Source organism: Trematosphaeria pertusa, assembly GCF_010094035.1.
Source record: "Trematosphaeria pertusa strain CBS 122368 unplaced genomic scaffold BU26scaffold_30, whole genome shotgun sequence".
NCBI lineage: Eukaryota > Fungi > Ascomycota > Dothideomycetes > Pleosporales > Trematosphaeriaceae > Trematosphaeria > Trematosphaeria pertusa.
Genome location: NW_022987241.1, coordinates 173,345 through 188,565, shown reverse-complemented (window position 1 = coordinate 188,565; position 15,221 = coordinate 173,345). Strand labels below are relative to the sequence as shown.

Here is a 15,221-nt window from a genome sequence, read left to right as displayed (position 1 = left end):
TTTGGGGCAATTCGGATCCGCACGACTGGACTCGGACGAGCGAGGTGGAGTGACGGGAAGAGGAGGAGAAGGATGACGGCGCAGTTGTGGGAAGCTCGGGGAAGTTGATTGTTGCTGGGAAGCGGCGTCGGCGGCTCGAATCCTGGCAGGCGCTCTGACCCCAAGCCGCCAAACCAAGCCTCACGGTCCACGACGCCTTCTGGACCCCAGATGCACCTCTGATATCTGTTCGTCGCCGCTTCTGACGGGCCAAAGGGCTCGCGTTCGGTCGCCGGATACTCACACGGCAGCCAGAGGCCTCCCGTTACCTCCTTGGGCGGTCCGACCGTTATCGATATTAGCGTTTCGTGCACCCCAAGGTGGCTCGTCAATACCGTTTACGGGTTCTATTCACAGCCGCGCATGAAGAAACATTTCCAAGCCCCGTCCTTTCCCCTATCGGATCCCTGGCGCTCGTGAACTCACTTCCACAGCAGGACAGTTTCTTTTGGGGGATATTGGATTCCTATTGCTTACGGCCGCTCTACGTAGGATGGGCAGCAGGAACCGGCCACGATTACTACTCCTTCACACCATTTCAGACTCGGCGGAAAGTCATCCGCACGAAGTCAGAAGCGCAGTCTGGGCCTCACTCCTCTCAAGGATTACCACCTTGGGCAGCGTCAACGGTTCATGCGCTGCGCAGCCGTTACGCGTGCGTGGTGCCCTGGAGCCGGCCCCGGACGTTAATATGCAAAGCAGGAACCAATATCGGATGGAGTCCGATCTGCCTATGGCAGCTTGCACGATGCGGCTGCAGCGCCGGTGGGCTTATCCGAGGCGCAGGCAGGTGGTGAAAGGATCGCTTGCCTGCCTGCCCAGCGATCGAGCTGCAGCAGCCTTGCAGGCCCGCGTGGTGGTGGACTGAGAGCCAGCGGGCAGCCCCGCCGCACGCACAAGCCGCTTCAACACCACCCGCGCACCCTCGCGTCAACCCACTTTTAGAATCGTGACCCCGCCAAACCACGAAATCTCTACAGCATACCATGTCTGACGCGGATCTCGAGGAGGTATACTCGCACACTGTTAAAAGACCAGGATCTGCGAGGCGCTGCTTACACACTGCAGATTCGACGCGCGCGTCTCCAGCAGCTGCGCCAACAAGGCGGAAGTAGCGGAGGAGCAGGCGGAGGAGAAGGCTCAGAGCAGGATGCGCAAAGGCAAGCCAGCCCACCCACTCACACGACCCACACTAACACATTCCATGCAGACAGCGCGAAGGTACGTCTTATTCTCCGGTTATCGATACACACACGCACGCCTGCGCCTCACCGTCGGTCCCCGAGCCCATCCTCGACCCCAACACCTGCACCACCACAGCACACCACTCTTCCCTCTCGCCCCATCCCTGCGCCTCTCCTACGCGCTTCGCTGAACCCGCCTGACTGACCCCCTCCGCACCAGCCGACCAGCGCGCCAGCATCCTAACCCAGATCCTGACCCCCGACGCCGCCGACCGCCTCGGCCGCATCCGCCTGGTGAAAGAGTCGCGCGCCACCGACATCGAGAACCGGCTCATCATGCTGGCGCGCACCGGCCAGATCCGCCAGAAGGTGAGCGAGGAGCAGCTCAAGGAGCTGCTGGGCGCCGTGGCCGAGCAGAGCGAGAAGGAGGAGAGCAAGATTGTGATCAACAGGCGGGGCGGCGGCGGCGCCTGGGACGACGACGATTTGGATGACTTGCTCAAGGATGTGTGAGCGGGGATAGCGGTGGAGGGGTGGGCTACGGGAGTAGAAGAAAATCACAAGCGTGCATTTGGGGGCGTTTTGGGGGCATATCCATTATTACCCTTTGTTTGAGCTGGATACCTTTGGTCTATAATAGTGGCTACATGGTACATCGAGCCGAGTGCAATGCGCATCCTTCTCTTCATCGCCATGGGATTGTGCAGAACAAAGGCTTTCAGCGGGTATTCCACATAACCGGTCCCTTACTCCAAAGATATCCCGCCAGAGGGTGGCCGGCCGCTCGGGGACCCCTAGCCCTCAATATCGAGCTTCTCCAGCTCCTCCTCGACGGTAGCAGTGAGCCCGGCCCCCTTGACAACCTCGCTATCCAACTGCACACCTGCAAATGGAATCGCAGGACCCGTCTTCTTCGCTTCCCACTGCTCACCAGTCCTTTGGCTCGCCCACTTTCCCCGCTGCTGCTGGGCTGCACCGGCTTTGAGACTACCAGACACCAGGGCTTTCTTTTCTAGCTGAAGTACATCGGCCTCCTTTTTCACCAATCGCTTTCTCAACCCCTGCAAACCGGCCGTGAGAGCTGGGTTGTCGGCAGGCGTGACGCTGAGCGCGGCCCTCATCTCCTCGACTTCTGCTTTTGCTTTGTCGAGTGCTGGTTGCTCCTCAGACACCATTTCCGCGGGGAGTCCGTCGCGAGTTGCGGCCTCTGCAGCGGCATCCCCCGCGGATAGCGTGAGAGGGTTGTCGGGCGTGGGCTGGGGTACGTTGTTGAGCTTGAACTCGGGATTACGGTAGTTGGCTGGATCCTGGGCGACTTCCTCGAAGAAGTTCATGACGGCCTGCTGGACGTTGGGCTGTGCGAGCACGCACTCGCCGATCCAGGTGTCTCCGCCGGCGAAGGTGGGACATATTGGGTTGCTGTCGAGGAAGGTGTTAGAGGAGGTAGCGGCTGCGGTATCCTTGGACGACTTCGCGGGTTCCTCAAGCGCATCGGTAGGTTTATCCTGCTGCTCGGAGCGAGACTGGACTGCCGAGCTCAAGCGGTCTGCACTAGCTCGGATATAGTTGAGGAGCATCGAAGAGGGAGAGAGCTTCTCCAGCCAATTGATGGCCTGATGTTCCTCGGGCGCCGAGATGAATGGGGGAGCCCCGACGTAGTCAACAGGCAGCTCAGTCAACTCCGCAGGGTCGATGGCGTCATTGTGAGCAACCTTCCACTGCCGGGCTCGCTGGTGCATGAATGCTTTGAGCGCGGGATTGCTGATCTGCGAGCCATTCATGAGGGAGGAGATGACCGCCATGGCGGTAACGCGCGACCCATACTTCTCAACTAGAATCTTGTTAGCCTGACCAAATCAGTGGGCCTCCGAGCTACTTACAGTGTTCACTGAGAACATCCATGAAGTTTTCGGTGCCGTTCTCGATCCCAATCACGTACACCTCTGCGTCTGGAGCCACAAAGTTAGCGTTGTTGATGACAGTGTCGAAGACCGATTTGATATGCTCTTGCGGGTTACGGTGGCCTTCGACGCGGTTTTCCTCCGGGTGGATGGCAATCTCGTCATGGCTAACGGACTTCCGGGGCAGAGCGTTCCAGCTGCGGATGGATAGCGCCTGATTGAACTTGTGTGAGTAGAGCAGCTGGGTATTGTTCAATACTATCAGTCCCGGAGTATGCTCGTCATCCGGGACGTTGATGCCATCTTTTGAGAGTCCCTTAGCGAACTCGGGGTCCGGATTCGCGCGACCGATGATCTCCTTTACGAAGTTGACAACTGAGCCACCGTTGAGACCTAGCTCCCGCTGTAGCAGCCGATACGCCAAGACTCCTAGATCTTGATAGCAGTCGTCGTTGATGATCACGATGACGCGCTTGCGCGTCTTGAGGACTTCGGCTGGAGGTGCAAGAATGGGCACGTGCGGTCCGTTGGGCTTGGTGTAGGTGAGAGCCGGGAGGTACAGGTGCTTGATACCCAAGGCGGACAGACGTTTCAAGACCTCCCGACGCTGGCAGGCTAAGTAGCTGTCAGTATCTGCACTTCAAGAGTGCCCAATAGAACATAGAGTTCTTACTTCGCATAGCCTCGCCGCGGACCTGATTGTGTCGGTTATTGTTGGTGTGGAAGAAGTCGAAGTACTGCTCCGGAGCATCGATGTTGCGGATGCACCCATAACTGCTGTTGTCGATGAAGTACCCCAGCTCCTTAAGGTTGGCAGGATACTTGGGATCCGCCTCGAGCGTGTTCTCTTGCCGGCGAAACATCGCGGATCGTGAGGAGCTTCGAGGTGCTTTGGCTATCGTAACTCGCGCGTATCCGTACGAGCCAGTGCGGCGTGAAGATTCTCGAGGGGTTGGTAGTTAGGCAGCGATGGAGTAGATGGAAGGTGCTCGAGGACGCGGTTTTGTTTGCTGCAGGACGCTCGTTTGTACCTGCAGAAAGCGGTGAGAAATTAAGGCCAGACCAGCAAAATCAGTTTGTGGAGTGAAAGCCTTCAGGCTTTGGTATACCAACTGGAGGCGGTCCGGCGGCGGTTGCACCACAGTGGATGCCCCGGCAAGAGCACTTCCGTATTGCTACAGGCGCATATGTACATCTATGGATTCCTCCAAACGCCGCCCGATGCGAGACATCTTTCCTACTACACACGTATTTTGCACAGCCCGCGCAACCGCTATCAGTGTTCATCCAATCCGACTACCAGCTAGCTTTCTTCACACCCGGCAGGTTTCCGGCGAGCGCGTTCATTCGGAATTGATACTGCACGCAATAGAGTCAGCGCAAGCCCATCAATGTCGCGCCGGAAGAGTGACTTACTCTGCCTAGTCTGAAATCGCTGAAGACACCTCTGCCCCTGCCTCCCATTATGCATCTGTTCTTGACCTGTGTGAACCTCGTATAGCAATGCATCTGGGCGAGTTGGAGCTGGGCCTGCGCGCGCACTCGCTGCGGAAAAGTGGTATTGCGGATGATGTATCGGAGGGCTTGTCTAGATAACATCTGCTGTTAGCGGTGATGCCGAATGATCCCTTCTCGGTGGGAGGCATACCGTTCCGGCTCGTGTTCTGCGTAGACCTTTCGCTTCGTGTGGTCGCGAATGTTGCGGATTTTCGTGAAGCATCCGATATCGAGCTTCTTCGCGCGGAATTGAGACATGTTGGCGGTGGATGAACCTCAATTGCGGAGCATCCAAAGTTTGACACGCATGAAACTAGGCCAGCGCAGATGACCGGGACGTTGCTAATAACCAATCAACACATAGCCGAGTTAGGCCCGAGCGCTAGGGGCACCGGGAACTTTTACCGAACTCATCCAGTGAAGCTCTTCGACGACACCGTCATGGGGAAAATGGAACAGGTCACCATCACGTACGTACTGGTCTAGTTTGGGTCCAAGTTTGTTCTTTGAGCTTCCAGTCGTTGATCTAAGACAGGAACATGATCCACCCCAGTCCCGGCGATCCTAACGACCATGAGTCTGTTCAAGGTGAAACCGCTCCTGGCGGTTGGGTCAAGGGCGGCCATGTGACTAAGGATGAGTCGAAGCAAACTGTAAGGAGTAGCTTACTTCTATGTGTTACTACTTCGCTAATTCTATTGAATAGCAAGCTTCCTAAGCGGCTAGTGTGCTTTTGGCCACCATAGGCTGCTAGCAATACTTGTCCTCCGTAGCAATACAAACTATTCTCCAACCAAGCAAGTGTCTACTTGTTAGTTCGAAAGGACTATGCTATGCCTCTAGACTTTCTGCTTCAAAAGACCGAAGCTCTTTTGATGCTAGCGCCTGTGCAGCTGAGGGCCTTTTGTCTGGATCAACGACGAGCAGATATTTCACAAAACCCTTTAATGCCTGCGGCATGTCTATACTCTGCATCTCCTCCTCAAATGATGACACTTTCACAACCTGCTCGCCCTTATCAACCCACTCGGCAAGGAGTCTGCCCAGTTTGAAATCCTTCTTGATGGCATCGTTGTCCGCAAGCGGACCGAGATCGCCCCCGAAGAGCAGCACGAGCTTTGCGATACACCAACCCTCAACTGGGACATTGCAGTCTATGTCGGAGAAGCCAAAAAGGTCGGAATTGAACAGTTCAACCACAGTCACGGCGAGTGCCCAGACATCGGCGTGATGAGTGCAGGCGAAGCCTCGGTAAACTTCGGGGGCACGTGTAGCATACGGTTGAGCAAACTTGAGACTGCCTTCCGGACACGCTGAAGTACGTCAGCATGACATCACAGCAGGGGAAGCGGTGCTTACCGAGTCCTAAATCTGCTATTTTAATAATTGGGCTATCTGTGTCAATGTTGGAGAGCAGGACGTTTGCAGATTTAACATCTGGATTGATTAGTGAAGATTCGGCCATCCAAAACGTACTCTACCTACATAAGCAAGTCCCTCCCGCTTAAATGTGTCAAGGGCAGAGAGGCTTGCGCGAATAAAGGCTTTGAGAAGGGTATGATTGTTTCGGACACTCTCAGGCCGTAGTGTTGCTAAAGTGTAGTCCAACCACTCGAGAACTAAGCAGGCGCTCTCTTCGCCAGTGAGATCCCTAGGGTGTCCCACGATGTCGCACAAGGCTCGGATACATGGAGATGATGCGATGGCGGGTCTTTGGTAGGCATTGTATTCTCGCTCCAAAGACTTCCTAGTATTCTCGTTACCAGGCGTGGCAGTTTTGATGAGAACCCTGATCTGGGAATTAGCTCAAGTACTCGCAGCAGTTCAATGAGCAGTAACAGGCCATCTGGATGCAATATTGAATTTGTTTCCTGGTAACACTTTCGCCTTGAAGACTGTAGAATCATGCCTGTCATGCTCAAGGCGCTTGCTCAGAAGGTAACGCCCCTTGCGTCCAAAAAGCGTTTGTCCGACTTCCATCGCCGGCGCGTGTAGGAGAGAAAAATAGCAGGTAGGAAATGAGAGTGAGGCATAGGTGAGCCGTTGCAAGCCAGCTAAAGGGCGACGAGATGTAAAAGCATGCATGCTAAAAAGTTACAAGCAGATTAGAGAGGACAGAAGTGTACAGAATTGATGCCTTCAACTAGGTAAAGCCGGGGTTTAGCCGGACCTCCGTCTCATCCTGCCGCGGCGGGTTTTCAACAACACAACATTGATACGCGTAATATTCGCCTCACGCCTCGTGAAAAGACAAGTCAAAGGGAGTCCCACACGTGTAGATTCTACAATAACCGCGTATCTAGCGAGATAATTAAGCAAGTCTACGTAATCGAGCGTGCAAACGAGAAAGCGAATAAAATACATGGCGGAACGTTTGGCACATCCGAAGTCGAGATCGAGTCGAGCCCGCTCCGTATCAGCAAGCACCTACCTCGGAGGTATTCGGAGCGGTCGGACACCCTTTCACCTGCATGACCTCACGCGATTGCCTGATTCGTCGCCAACTCTTGAGCGGACCTCTTCAGTTCCTCCCGAGGTCTGCTCTTCGTTTCACGGCCTGCACACAATCTTGATTGCCTACTAACTATACACTACTAATCACACCACCCCGCCGCAGGCCGACGGCACACTGCATGCCCACCTTGAATTTTGCGCGGCAGCCAAGCCCCGTCAACATCGCATCAACGCTCTTCCACACAGGTTACAGGGCACGGTTACAACATGTTCTCAGAAGAGGACGTTCAGACCGTGTTTCGGTTATTGCCTCCAGCAAAGCAGGCTCAAGAAGGATCGGAACAGCTTCCGCCGTTGTTCCTCTCATCCAGAGGCCATGGGTGCATTACTCGAAAACATCTCTTGGATCAATTCAAGCGTCTAGCCACTAAAGGTAATAATTCCTGTGCCTTCTCGGTTATCCACCCTGTACTAACCGCTGCCTGTAGAGACACATCGAATGCATACTTCGGTCGTCAGCCACCAGCTAGACGTGGACATCGATACCGTTCTCCAGCTTGTCCGAGAACATTCTCACCTGGCTTTGCTGAGCGAGGATAGGCTCAGCGTCATCATGAAAGAGCAGCGCGATTCCATCGAACGACATTTCCGAGACCTTGTCACGGAGAGCATTGTGTCTAAGGCTGCATTCTCCAAAGATCACAATGTTTCAATGGAGAGCATCGACGCACTCACTCACGATAAAGAATCGAGATTACATGATGATCTTCTCGAAATTGATGACCACCTGCTCACTAAGGCCTACCAGCAGACTCTCCAAGAAGCCATGAAGGAAGGTCTAGATCTCTCATTGAAGAATGCCGAGTAAGCAGAGCAAAATCATTTCTCAATCGCTGTTCGCTAACCATTATCAGGACCCTTGAACTGACGTCTCAGACCCTGCCAGGGGAACCTCCGATATGGTATATATCGCGAAACCTTCAACAGCTTCTAGTGGAGACAGCCATGGGGCCGCAATTCCATATTGCTGAGAAGGCGGGCATCGTCTATTGCACTCCCAGGCAATCAATCTTGCAGAAACGGGATGCAAAGATCGCCGAATTGCAGTCAGGGAGCCATGCATACATTGACCTGCAAAGCTTTGCCAAGGAATTCGGTGAGCTCTATTCGTCCTACAGAGATGTGCAAGATCAGTTTGCCACATTACCTACAATCTTCTTGGCTGGCACATCTGCAATTTCTGAAGCCTGGCTCTCGAAGCTGGCCGACGAGTGCGTCCGTGAACTTGAAGCCAACGGCAGTGTAGAGTTAACGGTTAGTAATAATTCATCCCATTCCCCTTCACGCATCGACCCTTTAAATCCATTCTCCATGGTTGGTGGATCTGATCTCTACTCCTGCCATTATGGACGGTCAGCTGAGGTAGTATAGTCGGAGATCGAGCCTGCGTTTCCAGCCGACATTCAGAACGAAATTGTAGACAAACTCGAGCGACGCGTCAGGACGACCTACGAACAGAAATCGGACCCCAAACTTCATCGGACGGGTACGTACATCCTGACGACGAGGAAGTATGATTCGGTGTGTGACGAGCTTTCCCAATCCGCAAAAGCACAAGCCACGGGCAAATGGGAAGAACTTAAAGAGACAGCCGACAAGGATCTCAAATTCCAGATCTCTGACATACTCGCCGCTATCCCTAGCGATCGGCCTCTTTTGCGCGCTGTAACCGAAGAGAAGGGGACCGACAGGGTAATGGAGGAGCATTTCTGGAGCGAGATATCCGTTTTGGAATCACAGAACGAGGAAGCCTTCTCTGCATTCTGGATCGAACGGGTGTTATCGCGGGTGCACAACTACCGCGAGGGCTTACAGGCCATCGAGGACGGGAAACTCCGAGATCAACTCGCTGACCTCCTATCTGCTCATTTACAAAAGGAGCTCTTCTCGGATGCACTAGCCAAGGCTCGTTCACAAGGGCTCGTTCGCAGCAGAAAGACCCGCAAGAATGCTCAGAAACTGGAGAGTGCACTAGCAGAAGGGAAGGCAGATCTCAAAAGCGCGGTCGCGGCGATGGAGAAGTTTGGAAAGAAGCAGGGTGTACAGGAGCCCGACCCCGCATCGCTGGTAGAGGCCAAGAAGGCCTTGACCGGCGACATGATCCGGAGAATGCAGAAGCCAAAGACTGAACCTCCGGTCATGTTTCTAACCCTGATTATTGTCCTCTTCGCCAGGCAGTACCCCGGTATTGTCTACGCAACGGGTAAATTCGCACCGAAGCTGCTCAAGCTACTCAAATCGACCTTAAGCGCCGAGCAATACGAACGACTGGAGCACTGGAAGGAGCAAGCCAAGGCGGGTACATTGACGGCAGAGGATAGGGAGGACATGAGGCAGATGGCGGGTGAGGGTTGATTATCTGTTGGCCCATGCAGGCATCCGTGGTCATACCATTTGGAGTTGCCGTGAGAAAGGCGGTCTGCAGTGCACGCTCCGTGTCACATTGGAGAATAGAAGCTGCGTGAACGGCCACCGTGACAGGAGGCTGTGGAATGACTGGTCAAGGGAGCATGATGAAGCAATCGCAGCTCACTCTTGCGTGCTACCTGTTTACCATAGGTGCGTTACGGCAATCAAACAGTTCAATCATCCAACACTATCGGTCTTATCTTGGCTGACCAAGATAAAGGTATAGCGTATCATAAGTACCTGTGTAAGGTTCATTATCCGCCTCTTTGACATGCAAGCCGGAGGGTGTCGATGTCCATATCAGGCTTAGCGCGAAGTCGATGACAAAGCCGCCGAGTAAGATCGCCACTTTCCCTCTCGTGAAGGGACGGGCATTTACGAGGCAGATCTCACTCGATAAACCTTATCCCGACGACTCAGCTCGGCCGTGACAATCTTGTAACAGCTCATGGCTTTGCGATACAGAATGACGAGACAGCCCCATCGAGATGCCACAGAAGGCCCTCGTCTTGAGCGATGCAATGTGCTTGGGAGAGCTCGGCAGCTTTCCCATCACACCATCGACAGCACATCCGAAGTACCCTTGCAACGAGGCCTGCGAGTATAACTCGGGATCTATTTGTAACGCATCGCTTCTGTCTCGCAGATGCGACATACCCCACGAAGAGCACGCCATCTTCATTCTCCGCACTTCGTCCTTCGTATACGCTAAGGCTAAAGCGATACCCCAGACTTGGCGACGACAATGCTTGAATGGGGTTGATTTCGTCGTTTTCTGTCTTTTTTTGTGTTTATTTCATTCTTAGAAGTCGTGTTCTGTCGTCATTTGGTTCCGATGGGTTGAAAGAGTTGAAGTTCGCAGTTCGTCGCTCGACGACACCATATGCGCACAACGCTTCGGAATCTATGCAAGGTCGCACGCAAGAGCCGCGGAAGCAAAAGGGTAAGTGATGCTCAGGGACGATTACAAGTTCGATCTCGCCGCCGGCCGTTGATTGGGTGAAACGGTACCTTTGTACCGAAGAGTTTTCGTACCACAAGGGTTAGCGCGGATTGCGCCATACTGCTCCAGTATGAGCACCAACACATTGATTTCAAACGCCAGCCGATGACGGAGCTGGATATATACTCTCGCTGCATTGCTTCTCCTCGACCTCTACATCTACGTTGCAGTCCAGAATTCCGGCTTCTCGCCTTAATTCCCGCGCCAAAAGCCACTGCAGATTCTCAAAAGCAATCCCCTTTCCTCATCCGGATTGTCCTCACGTGCGCCTGAATTGCTAGCAGTGCCAGGTGCTCTTCAACATGGCATCACCCGTATACGGAGAACCCTTCGAGGGCGTCGTAATCCACGATGACGAGTCCGGGTATGCCTCTGGTTCATCGAGCCGAGACAGCATCCCAGACGTCTACTTCAGCAAACCTCACGTCAAGTTCCTCAACACTCAATTACAGAAGTTGGAGCCTCAAGGTATGGACTGCCCCGCTATGCAGTGGAGTGATGACTAACCATCTCAGACATTCTTCGATGGTGCATCACCTCATTACCAGGCCTGTATCAGACAACAGCCTTTGGCTTGACGGGGCTAGTGACACTGGACATGTTATCAAAACTCGATGGTCCTCTCAAGCACAACATCGACCTCATCTTCCTCGACACCCTTCACCATTTCGATGAGACTCTGGCGCTGGTTGATCGAGTGCGGAGACGATACGGAACTCCGATCCACGTCTACAAGCCCGCCGGATGCGACACCATCGACGACTTCACTGCGAAGCACGGCCACAAACTATGGGAGACGAACGACGAGCTGTACGACTATGTCGCCAAGGTCGAGCCCGCACAGCGGGCGTACTCCGAGCTTCAGGTCAAGGCTGTCCTGACTGGACGCCGGAAGAGCCAAGGCGGCAAGCGTGGGGATCTCGACATCATTGAAGTCGACGATGCCGGTCTCATCAAGGTCAACCCGCTTGCCAATTGGTCATTCACTCAAGTACAGGAGTACGTCAATGCGAACAAGGTGCCATACAACGAGCTCCTCGACCGCGGATATAAGAGCGTGGGTGACTGGCACTCTACCCAGGCGGTCGCTGCCGGCGAAGACGAGCGATCTGGACGCTGGAAAGGAAAGCCTAAGACGGAGTGCGGAATTCACAACCCCAAGTCGCGGTATGCCCAATTCCTTCTGCAGCAAGAGCTGAGGCGGCAAGAGGAAGAAATAAGCGAGCAGCTGCAGAATACGTCGTTGGCTGCATAAGGCTGAATGTCGTCATCGGATATTTTCTTTAGTGGTCATATTCGTTGCATTTCAGCATTGGCGTTGGGGCATGAGCGGGCTGCATGAGGAACATGAACATGAGCATAGCTCCCCTGGAGGTCACACCAGATTGTGACGAGCAGATCCGGGGTTGAGATACCAAGAGACCAGGACATTGTCCTGCACACTGTAGACATTTCAAATGAAGAGAATAAAAATGCACACAAGTGCGCTGTGAATTGTGATGTGTTGCAAGCTGCTACCAGTGTGAGGCGTAGAGGTACCTCCACACGGCATCTGACAAAAGCCCTCGTGCTATTGCGCAATCCTTCCAAGAAATTGCCGATCAAACGTTGCACCGGTTATAGCTAGGCTAGCAGCGGTTCCAAGATTGTGCCATACGCTCACTACTGAATGGTGGGCGAAATATGGGCGAAACTCCCCGGTCGTGGATACATAAACCAAGCTCCGACCCGACCGAAAATTTTATAGCTACTCTCCGCCCTTTTGCACATCTTCTCCTCTTCCCCTCCATACTCCTCACTGTCCGAGCGCGTGTGGCGTCTTCCCTGCTCGCTGACGTTTGCAGCGAGCGCTTTGAACCACGGACTGACGACGCCGTCTACGACGATTCTCCACGCCCTCTTATTCTAAACGGCGAGGTGCGCGGCCACGCAAAACGAGCCATTGACCTCTCATTTCCCCGTCTTTAAAGGACACAGTCGACCTACGCACTCCTCCCTTCGCACACTTCTTGCAAAATGGCGAACCCACCCCACGGTAAGCTCGGTCATCCGGCGACTGCGAACAGCGAGGCAGAGAAATTGGGCTGACAAATTGGGACAGGCGGAGTCCTCAAGGACCTGATTGCGCGCGATGCGCCGCGGCGCAGGGAGCTGTATGCGGAGGCGGAGAAGCTGCCTGCGATTGTGCTGTCGGAGAGGCAGCTGTGCGACCTGGAGCTCATCCTGAGCGGTGGTTTCTCGCCGCTGGAAGGTGCGTCGGTGCTTCGTGTGTCGCGGGGCCGACCTTGCGCCCCTCGTGTTTGCCCTGTTTGCATCCCGGCCTCGGGGACGGCAGGATACTCACGCAGACTTCGCAAGTGCAATTGGACGGCGCAATGGCTGACTTGAGGACGCGTAGGCTTCTTGAACCAGAAGGACTACGAGGGGTATGTGCTCCTAAGCTTCTGGAGCTTCGACGCCAGAGCTAACATCCTACAGCGTCGTCAAGGACTGCCGACTCGCCGACGGAAGCCTCTTTAGCATCCCCATCACCCTCGATGTCTCGCAGGAAACGATCGACCGCGAGGGCGTCAAGCCCGGCGCCCGCATTGCGCTCCGCGACTTCCGCGATGACCGCAACCTCGCCATCCTCACCGTCGACGACATCTACAAGCCGGACAAGTAGGGAGACACGCACAGGGAGACATTAGAGCGTCACTGACCGCTCTACAGGGAGAGCGAAGCTAAGGAGGTCTTTGGAGGTGACCCCGAGCATCCGGCTATCAAGTACCTCTTCGACACGGCACAGGAGTTTTATGTCGGCGGCAAGCTCGACGCTATCGACCGGCTGGAGCATTATGACTATGTTGGTCTTCGATGTGCGTTGCAACCATACGGGACTTGCGAACCTGAAGCTGACCTCTATAGACACTCCCGCAGAGCTTCGTCTGCACTTCGACAAGCTGGGCTGGTCCAAGGTCGTGGCATTTCAGACGAGGTGCGTATGGCGCTTACAGCAGGGGACGTATCTGACCCTTCTTCAGAAACCCTATGCACCGCGCTCACCGAGAACTCACCGTCCGCGCTGCCCGTGCCCGTCAAGCTAACGTCCTGATCCACCCTGTTGTCGGTCTCACCAAGCCTGGTGACATTGATCACTTCACCCGTGTCCGCGTCTACCAGGCGCTGCTCCCCCGATATCCCAACGGGATGGCTGTGCTTGGTCTTCTGCCTTTGGCTATGCGCATGGGTGGCCCTCGCGAGGCCATCTGGCACGCCATTATTCGCAAGAACCACGGTGCTACTCACTTCATCGTTGGACGTGACCACGCCGGTCCGGGCAAGAACTCTAAAGGCGTTGATTTTTACGGCCCTTATGACGCCCAGCATGCGGTGGAGAAGTATAAGAGCGAGCTTGGCATTGATGTCGTTCCCTTCCAGCAGATGACGTACCTTCCAGACTCGGATGAGTATAGGCCGAAGGATGAGGTCCCAACCGGCGTGCGGACTCTTGATATCTCCGGCACAGGTACGTTTACTCTCCCTTTCTCCTCGAACAACACAATTCGCTGCTAACGACTGCTATAGAACTCCGCAAGCGTCTTCGCACTGGCCAGGAAATTCCCGAATGGTTCTCCTACCCCGAAGTCGTTAAAGTCCTCCGCGAATCCCATCCTCCGCGCAGCAAACAAGGCTTCACCGTCTTCCTGACGGGCTACCAAAACTCTGGCAAAGACGCCATCGCCCGCGCCCTCAACGTCACCCTCAATCAGCAAGGTGGGCGCTCCGTCTCGCTCCTCCTAGGTGAGACGGTCCGCAGCGAGCTCTCCTCCGAGCTCGGCTTCTCTCGCGCAGACCGCGACATCAATATCGGCCGTATTGCATTCGTAGCCTCCGAACTTACTAAGGCTGGTGCAGCCGTCATCGCGGCACCAATTGCACCGTTTGAGGAGAGCAGACAGCATGCGCGCGAGCTGGTGGAAAAGTATGGCAGCTTTTATCTGATTCACGTGGCGACGCCGCTCGAGTATGCGGAGAAGACGGATAAGAGGGGAATCTATGCCAAGGCACGAAATGGCGAGATCAAAGGATTTACGGGCGTGGATGATCCGTATGAGGTGCCGAAGAAGGCGGACCTGACGGTTGACATCTCGACGAGTAATGTGCGTACGGCGGTGCATCAAATTGTGCTGCTGCTTGAGGCCGAGGGCCTGCTGGAGCAGCTGTAAGTGGTGCACATCCCGGGGGAGAGAAGAGCAAAATGTGGAAGACCCTGATCGGACTGCATATGGAAGATTTCATATTTGCTTTTTCTTTTAAAATATGATAGACAAGGCATACAAGACGCAGGAGATGAGATGAGGTTTTGATAAGGTTTATGCATTAGATCGACCGAATGCCACGCGGGAAACCCCTGGGGGCATGCAAAAGCGAATTCAACTTGGCTCCTTCTGGAGAAGATGTCCATGCATCGGTGACATGGAGCTGATCTGGTACTGGGTTTCCCACCCGTTGGCTTGGGCCGATCGATAAGGCGAGCACGCAAGATGCACGTCGATTGCGACATCCCGAGGGGCGATTGGCATTGATGGGCACCTGCACGTTGGGCTCCACATTACAGCACGCGAATGATGGACGGATACTCAGACTCGTTGTACCGGTACAAGATCGCATGTACCAAACCCGCGCACTTGC

General features: G+C 54.6%; 8 protein-coding genes across 8 annotated transcripts; 5 read left to right on the top strand and 3 right to left on the bottom strand.

Annotated features, from left to right (window-relative positions):
* Positions 1 to 1,025: 1,025 nt before the first annotated feature.
* Positions 1,026 to 1,736, top strand: BU26DRAFT_535936 (DNA-binding TFAR19-related protein; the record flags this gene model as incomplete). The annotated part of the gene is made up of 3 exons (XM_033831315.1): positions 1,026 to 1,049; positions 1,108 to 1,260; positions 1,452 to 1,736. The coding sequence occupies 3 exons, from the start codon at positions 1,026 to 1,028 to the stop codon at positions 1,734 to 1,736; spliced, it is 462 nt and encodes a 153-aa protein (XP_033675424.1).
* BU26DRAFT_237446 (uncharacterized protein) lies at positions 1,646 to 4,189 on the bottom strand. Its single transcript, XM_033820958.1, has 3 exons — positions 3,798 to 4,189; positions 3,104 to 3,739; positions 1,646 to 3,054 (listed from the first exon to the last, which is right to left on the bottom strand). The coding sequence occupies exons 1-3, from the start codon at positions 3,985 to 3,987 to the stop codon at positions 2,018 to 2,020; spliced, it is 1,863 nt and encodes a 620-aa protein (XP_033675423.1). The 5' UTR covers positions 3,988 to 4,189; the 3' UTR covers positions 1,646 to 2,017.
* A 231-nt stretch (positions 4,190 to 4,420) lies between these two features.
* Positions 4,421 to 4,879, bottom strand: BU26DRAFT_572801 (glucocorticoid receptor-like (DNA-binding domain); the record flags this gene model as incomplete). The annotated part of the gene is made up of 3 exons (XM_033834271.1): positions 4,421 to 4,483; positions 4,541 to 4,712; positions 4,773 to 4,879. The coding sequence occupies 3 exons, from the start codon at positions 4,877 to 4,879 to the stop codon at positions 4,421 to 4,423; spliced, it is 342 nt and encodes a 113-aa protein (XP_033675422.1).
* Positions 4,880 to 5,042: 163 nt separating this feature from the next.
* BU26DRAFT_526060 (uncharacterized protein) lies at positions 5,043 to 5,420 on the top strand. The gene is made up of 3 exons (XM_033830657.1): positions 5,043 to 5,091; positions 5,157 to 5,274; positions 5,328 to 5,420. The coding sequence occupies exons 1-3, from the start codon at positions 5,063 to 5,065 to the stop codon at positions 5,337 to 5,339; spliced, it is 159 nt and encodes a 52-aa protein (XP_033675421.1). The 5' UTR covers positions 5,043 to 5,062; the 3' UTR covers positions 5,340 to 5,420.
* Positions 5,421 to 5,452: 32 nt separating this feature from the next.
* BU26DRAFT_442601 (kinase-like protein) lies at positions 5,453 to 6,406 on the bottom strand (the record flags this gene model as incomplete). Its single annotated transcript, XM_033824512.1, has 3 exons — positions 5,453 to 5,934; positions 5,981 to 6,058; positions 6,103 to 6,406. Coding segments are annotated over 3 exons (864 nt in total), but the record flags the coding sequence as incomplete, so codon positions are not given.
* Positions 6,407 to 7,064: 658 nt separating this feature from the next.
* BU26DRAFT_526058 (uncharacterized protein) lies at positions 7,065 to 9,727 on the top strand. Its single transcript, XM_033830656.1, has 4 exons — positions 7,065 to 7,508; positions 7,564 to 7,939; positions 7,990 to 8,389; positions 8,507 to 9,727. Exons 1-4 carry the CDS (start codon positions 7,343 to 7,345, stop codon positions 9,488 to 9,490), a joined length of 1,926 nt encoding a protein of 641 aa, XP_033675419.1. The 5' UTR covers positions 7,065 to 7,342; the 3' UTR covers positions 9,491 to 9,727.
* Positions 9,728 to 10,600: 873 nt separating this feature from the next.
* BU26DRAFT_237249 (phosphoadenosine phosphosulfate reductase) lies at positions 10,601 to 11,816 on the top strand. The gene is made up of 2 exons (XM_033820957.1): positions 10,601 to 11,015; positions 11,063 to 11,816. Exons 1-2 carry the CDS (start codon positions 10,850 to 10,852, stop codon positions 11,800 to 11,802), a joined length of 906 nt encoding a protein of 301 aa, XP_033675418.1. The 5' UTR covers positions 10,601 to 10,849; the 3' UTR covers positions 11,803 to 11,816.
* Positions 11,817 to 12,213: 397 nt separating this feature from the next.
* BU26DRAFT_526056 (ATP-sulfurylase) lies at positions 12,214 to 15,178 on the top strand. The gene is made up of 8 exons (XM_033830655.1): positions 12,214 to 12,582; positions 12,649 to 12,798; positions 12,946 to 12,973; positions 13,026 to 13,208; positions 13,260 to 13,405; positions 13,455 to 13,524; positions 13,571 to 14,055; positions 14,115 to 15,178. The coding sequence occupies exons 1-8, from the start codon at positions 12,564 to 12,566 to the stop codon at positions 14,753 to 14,755; spliced, it is 1,722 nt and encodes a 573-aa protein (XP_033675417.1). The 5' UTR covers positions 12,214 to 12,563; the 3' UTR covers positions 14,756 to 15,178.
* The last annotated feature ends 43 nt before the right edge of the window (positions 15,179 to 15,221 follow it).

Bases quoted from the DNA above. Each gene is read 5' to 3' on its own strand.
- BU26DRAFT_237249 (XM_033820957.1), top strand. From the start codon at position 10,850: ATGGCATCACCCGTATACGGAGAACCCTTCGAGGGCGTCGTAATCCAC. The intron at 11,016-11,062 runs GTATGGACTGCC...TAACCATCTCAG, and splicing joins ACAGAAGTTGGAGCCTCAAG to ACATTCTTCGATGGTGCATC.
- BU26DRAFT_526060 (XM_033830657.1), top strand. From the start codon at position 5,063: ATGGGGAAAATGGAACAGGTCACCATCAC. The intron at 5,092-5,156 runs GTACGTACTGGT...GATCTAAGACAG, and splicing joins ATGGAACAGGTCACCATCAC to GAACATGATCCACCCCAGTC.
- BU26DRAFT_526058 (XM_033830656.1), top strand. From the start codon at position 7,343: ATGTTCTCAGAAGAGGACGTTCAGACCGTGTTTCGGTTATTGCCTCCA. The intron at 7,509-7,563 runs GTAATAATTCCT...CGCTGCCTGTAG, and splicing joins CAAGCGTCTAGCCACTAAAG to AGACACATCGAATGCATACT. The intron at 7,940-7,989 runs GTAAGCAGAGCA...AACCATTATCAG, and splicing joins CTCTCATTGAAGAATGCCGA to GACCCTTGAACTGACGTCTC.
- BU26DRAFT_237446 (XM_033820958.1), bottom strand. From the start codon at position 3,987: ATGTTTCGCCGGCAAGAGAACACGCTCGAGGCGGATCCCAAGTATCCT. The intron at 3,740-3,797 runs GTAAGAACTCTA...ACAGCTACTTAG, and splicing joins CCGCGGCGAGGCTATGCGAA to CCTGCCAGCGTCGGGAGGTC. The intron at 3,055-3,103 runs GTAAGTAGCTCG...ACAAGATTCTAG, and splicing joins GGATGTTCTCAGTGAACACT to TTGAGAAGTATGGGTCGCGC.
- BU26DRAFT_526056 (XM_033830655.1), top strand. The intron at 12,974-13,025 runs GTATGTGCTCCT...AACATCCTACAG, and splicing joins AACCAGAAGGACTACGAGGG to CGTCGTCAAGGACTGCCGAC. The intron at 13,209-13,259 runs GTAGGGAGACAC...ACCGCTCTACAG, and splicing joins GACATCTACAAGCCGGACAA to GGAGAGCGAAGCTAAGGAGG.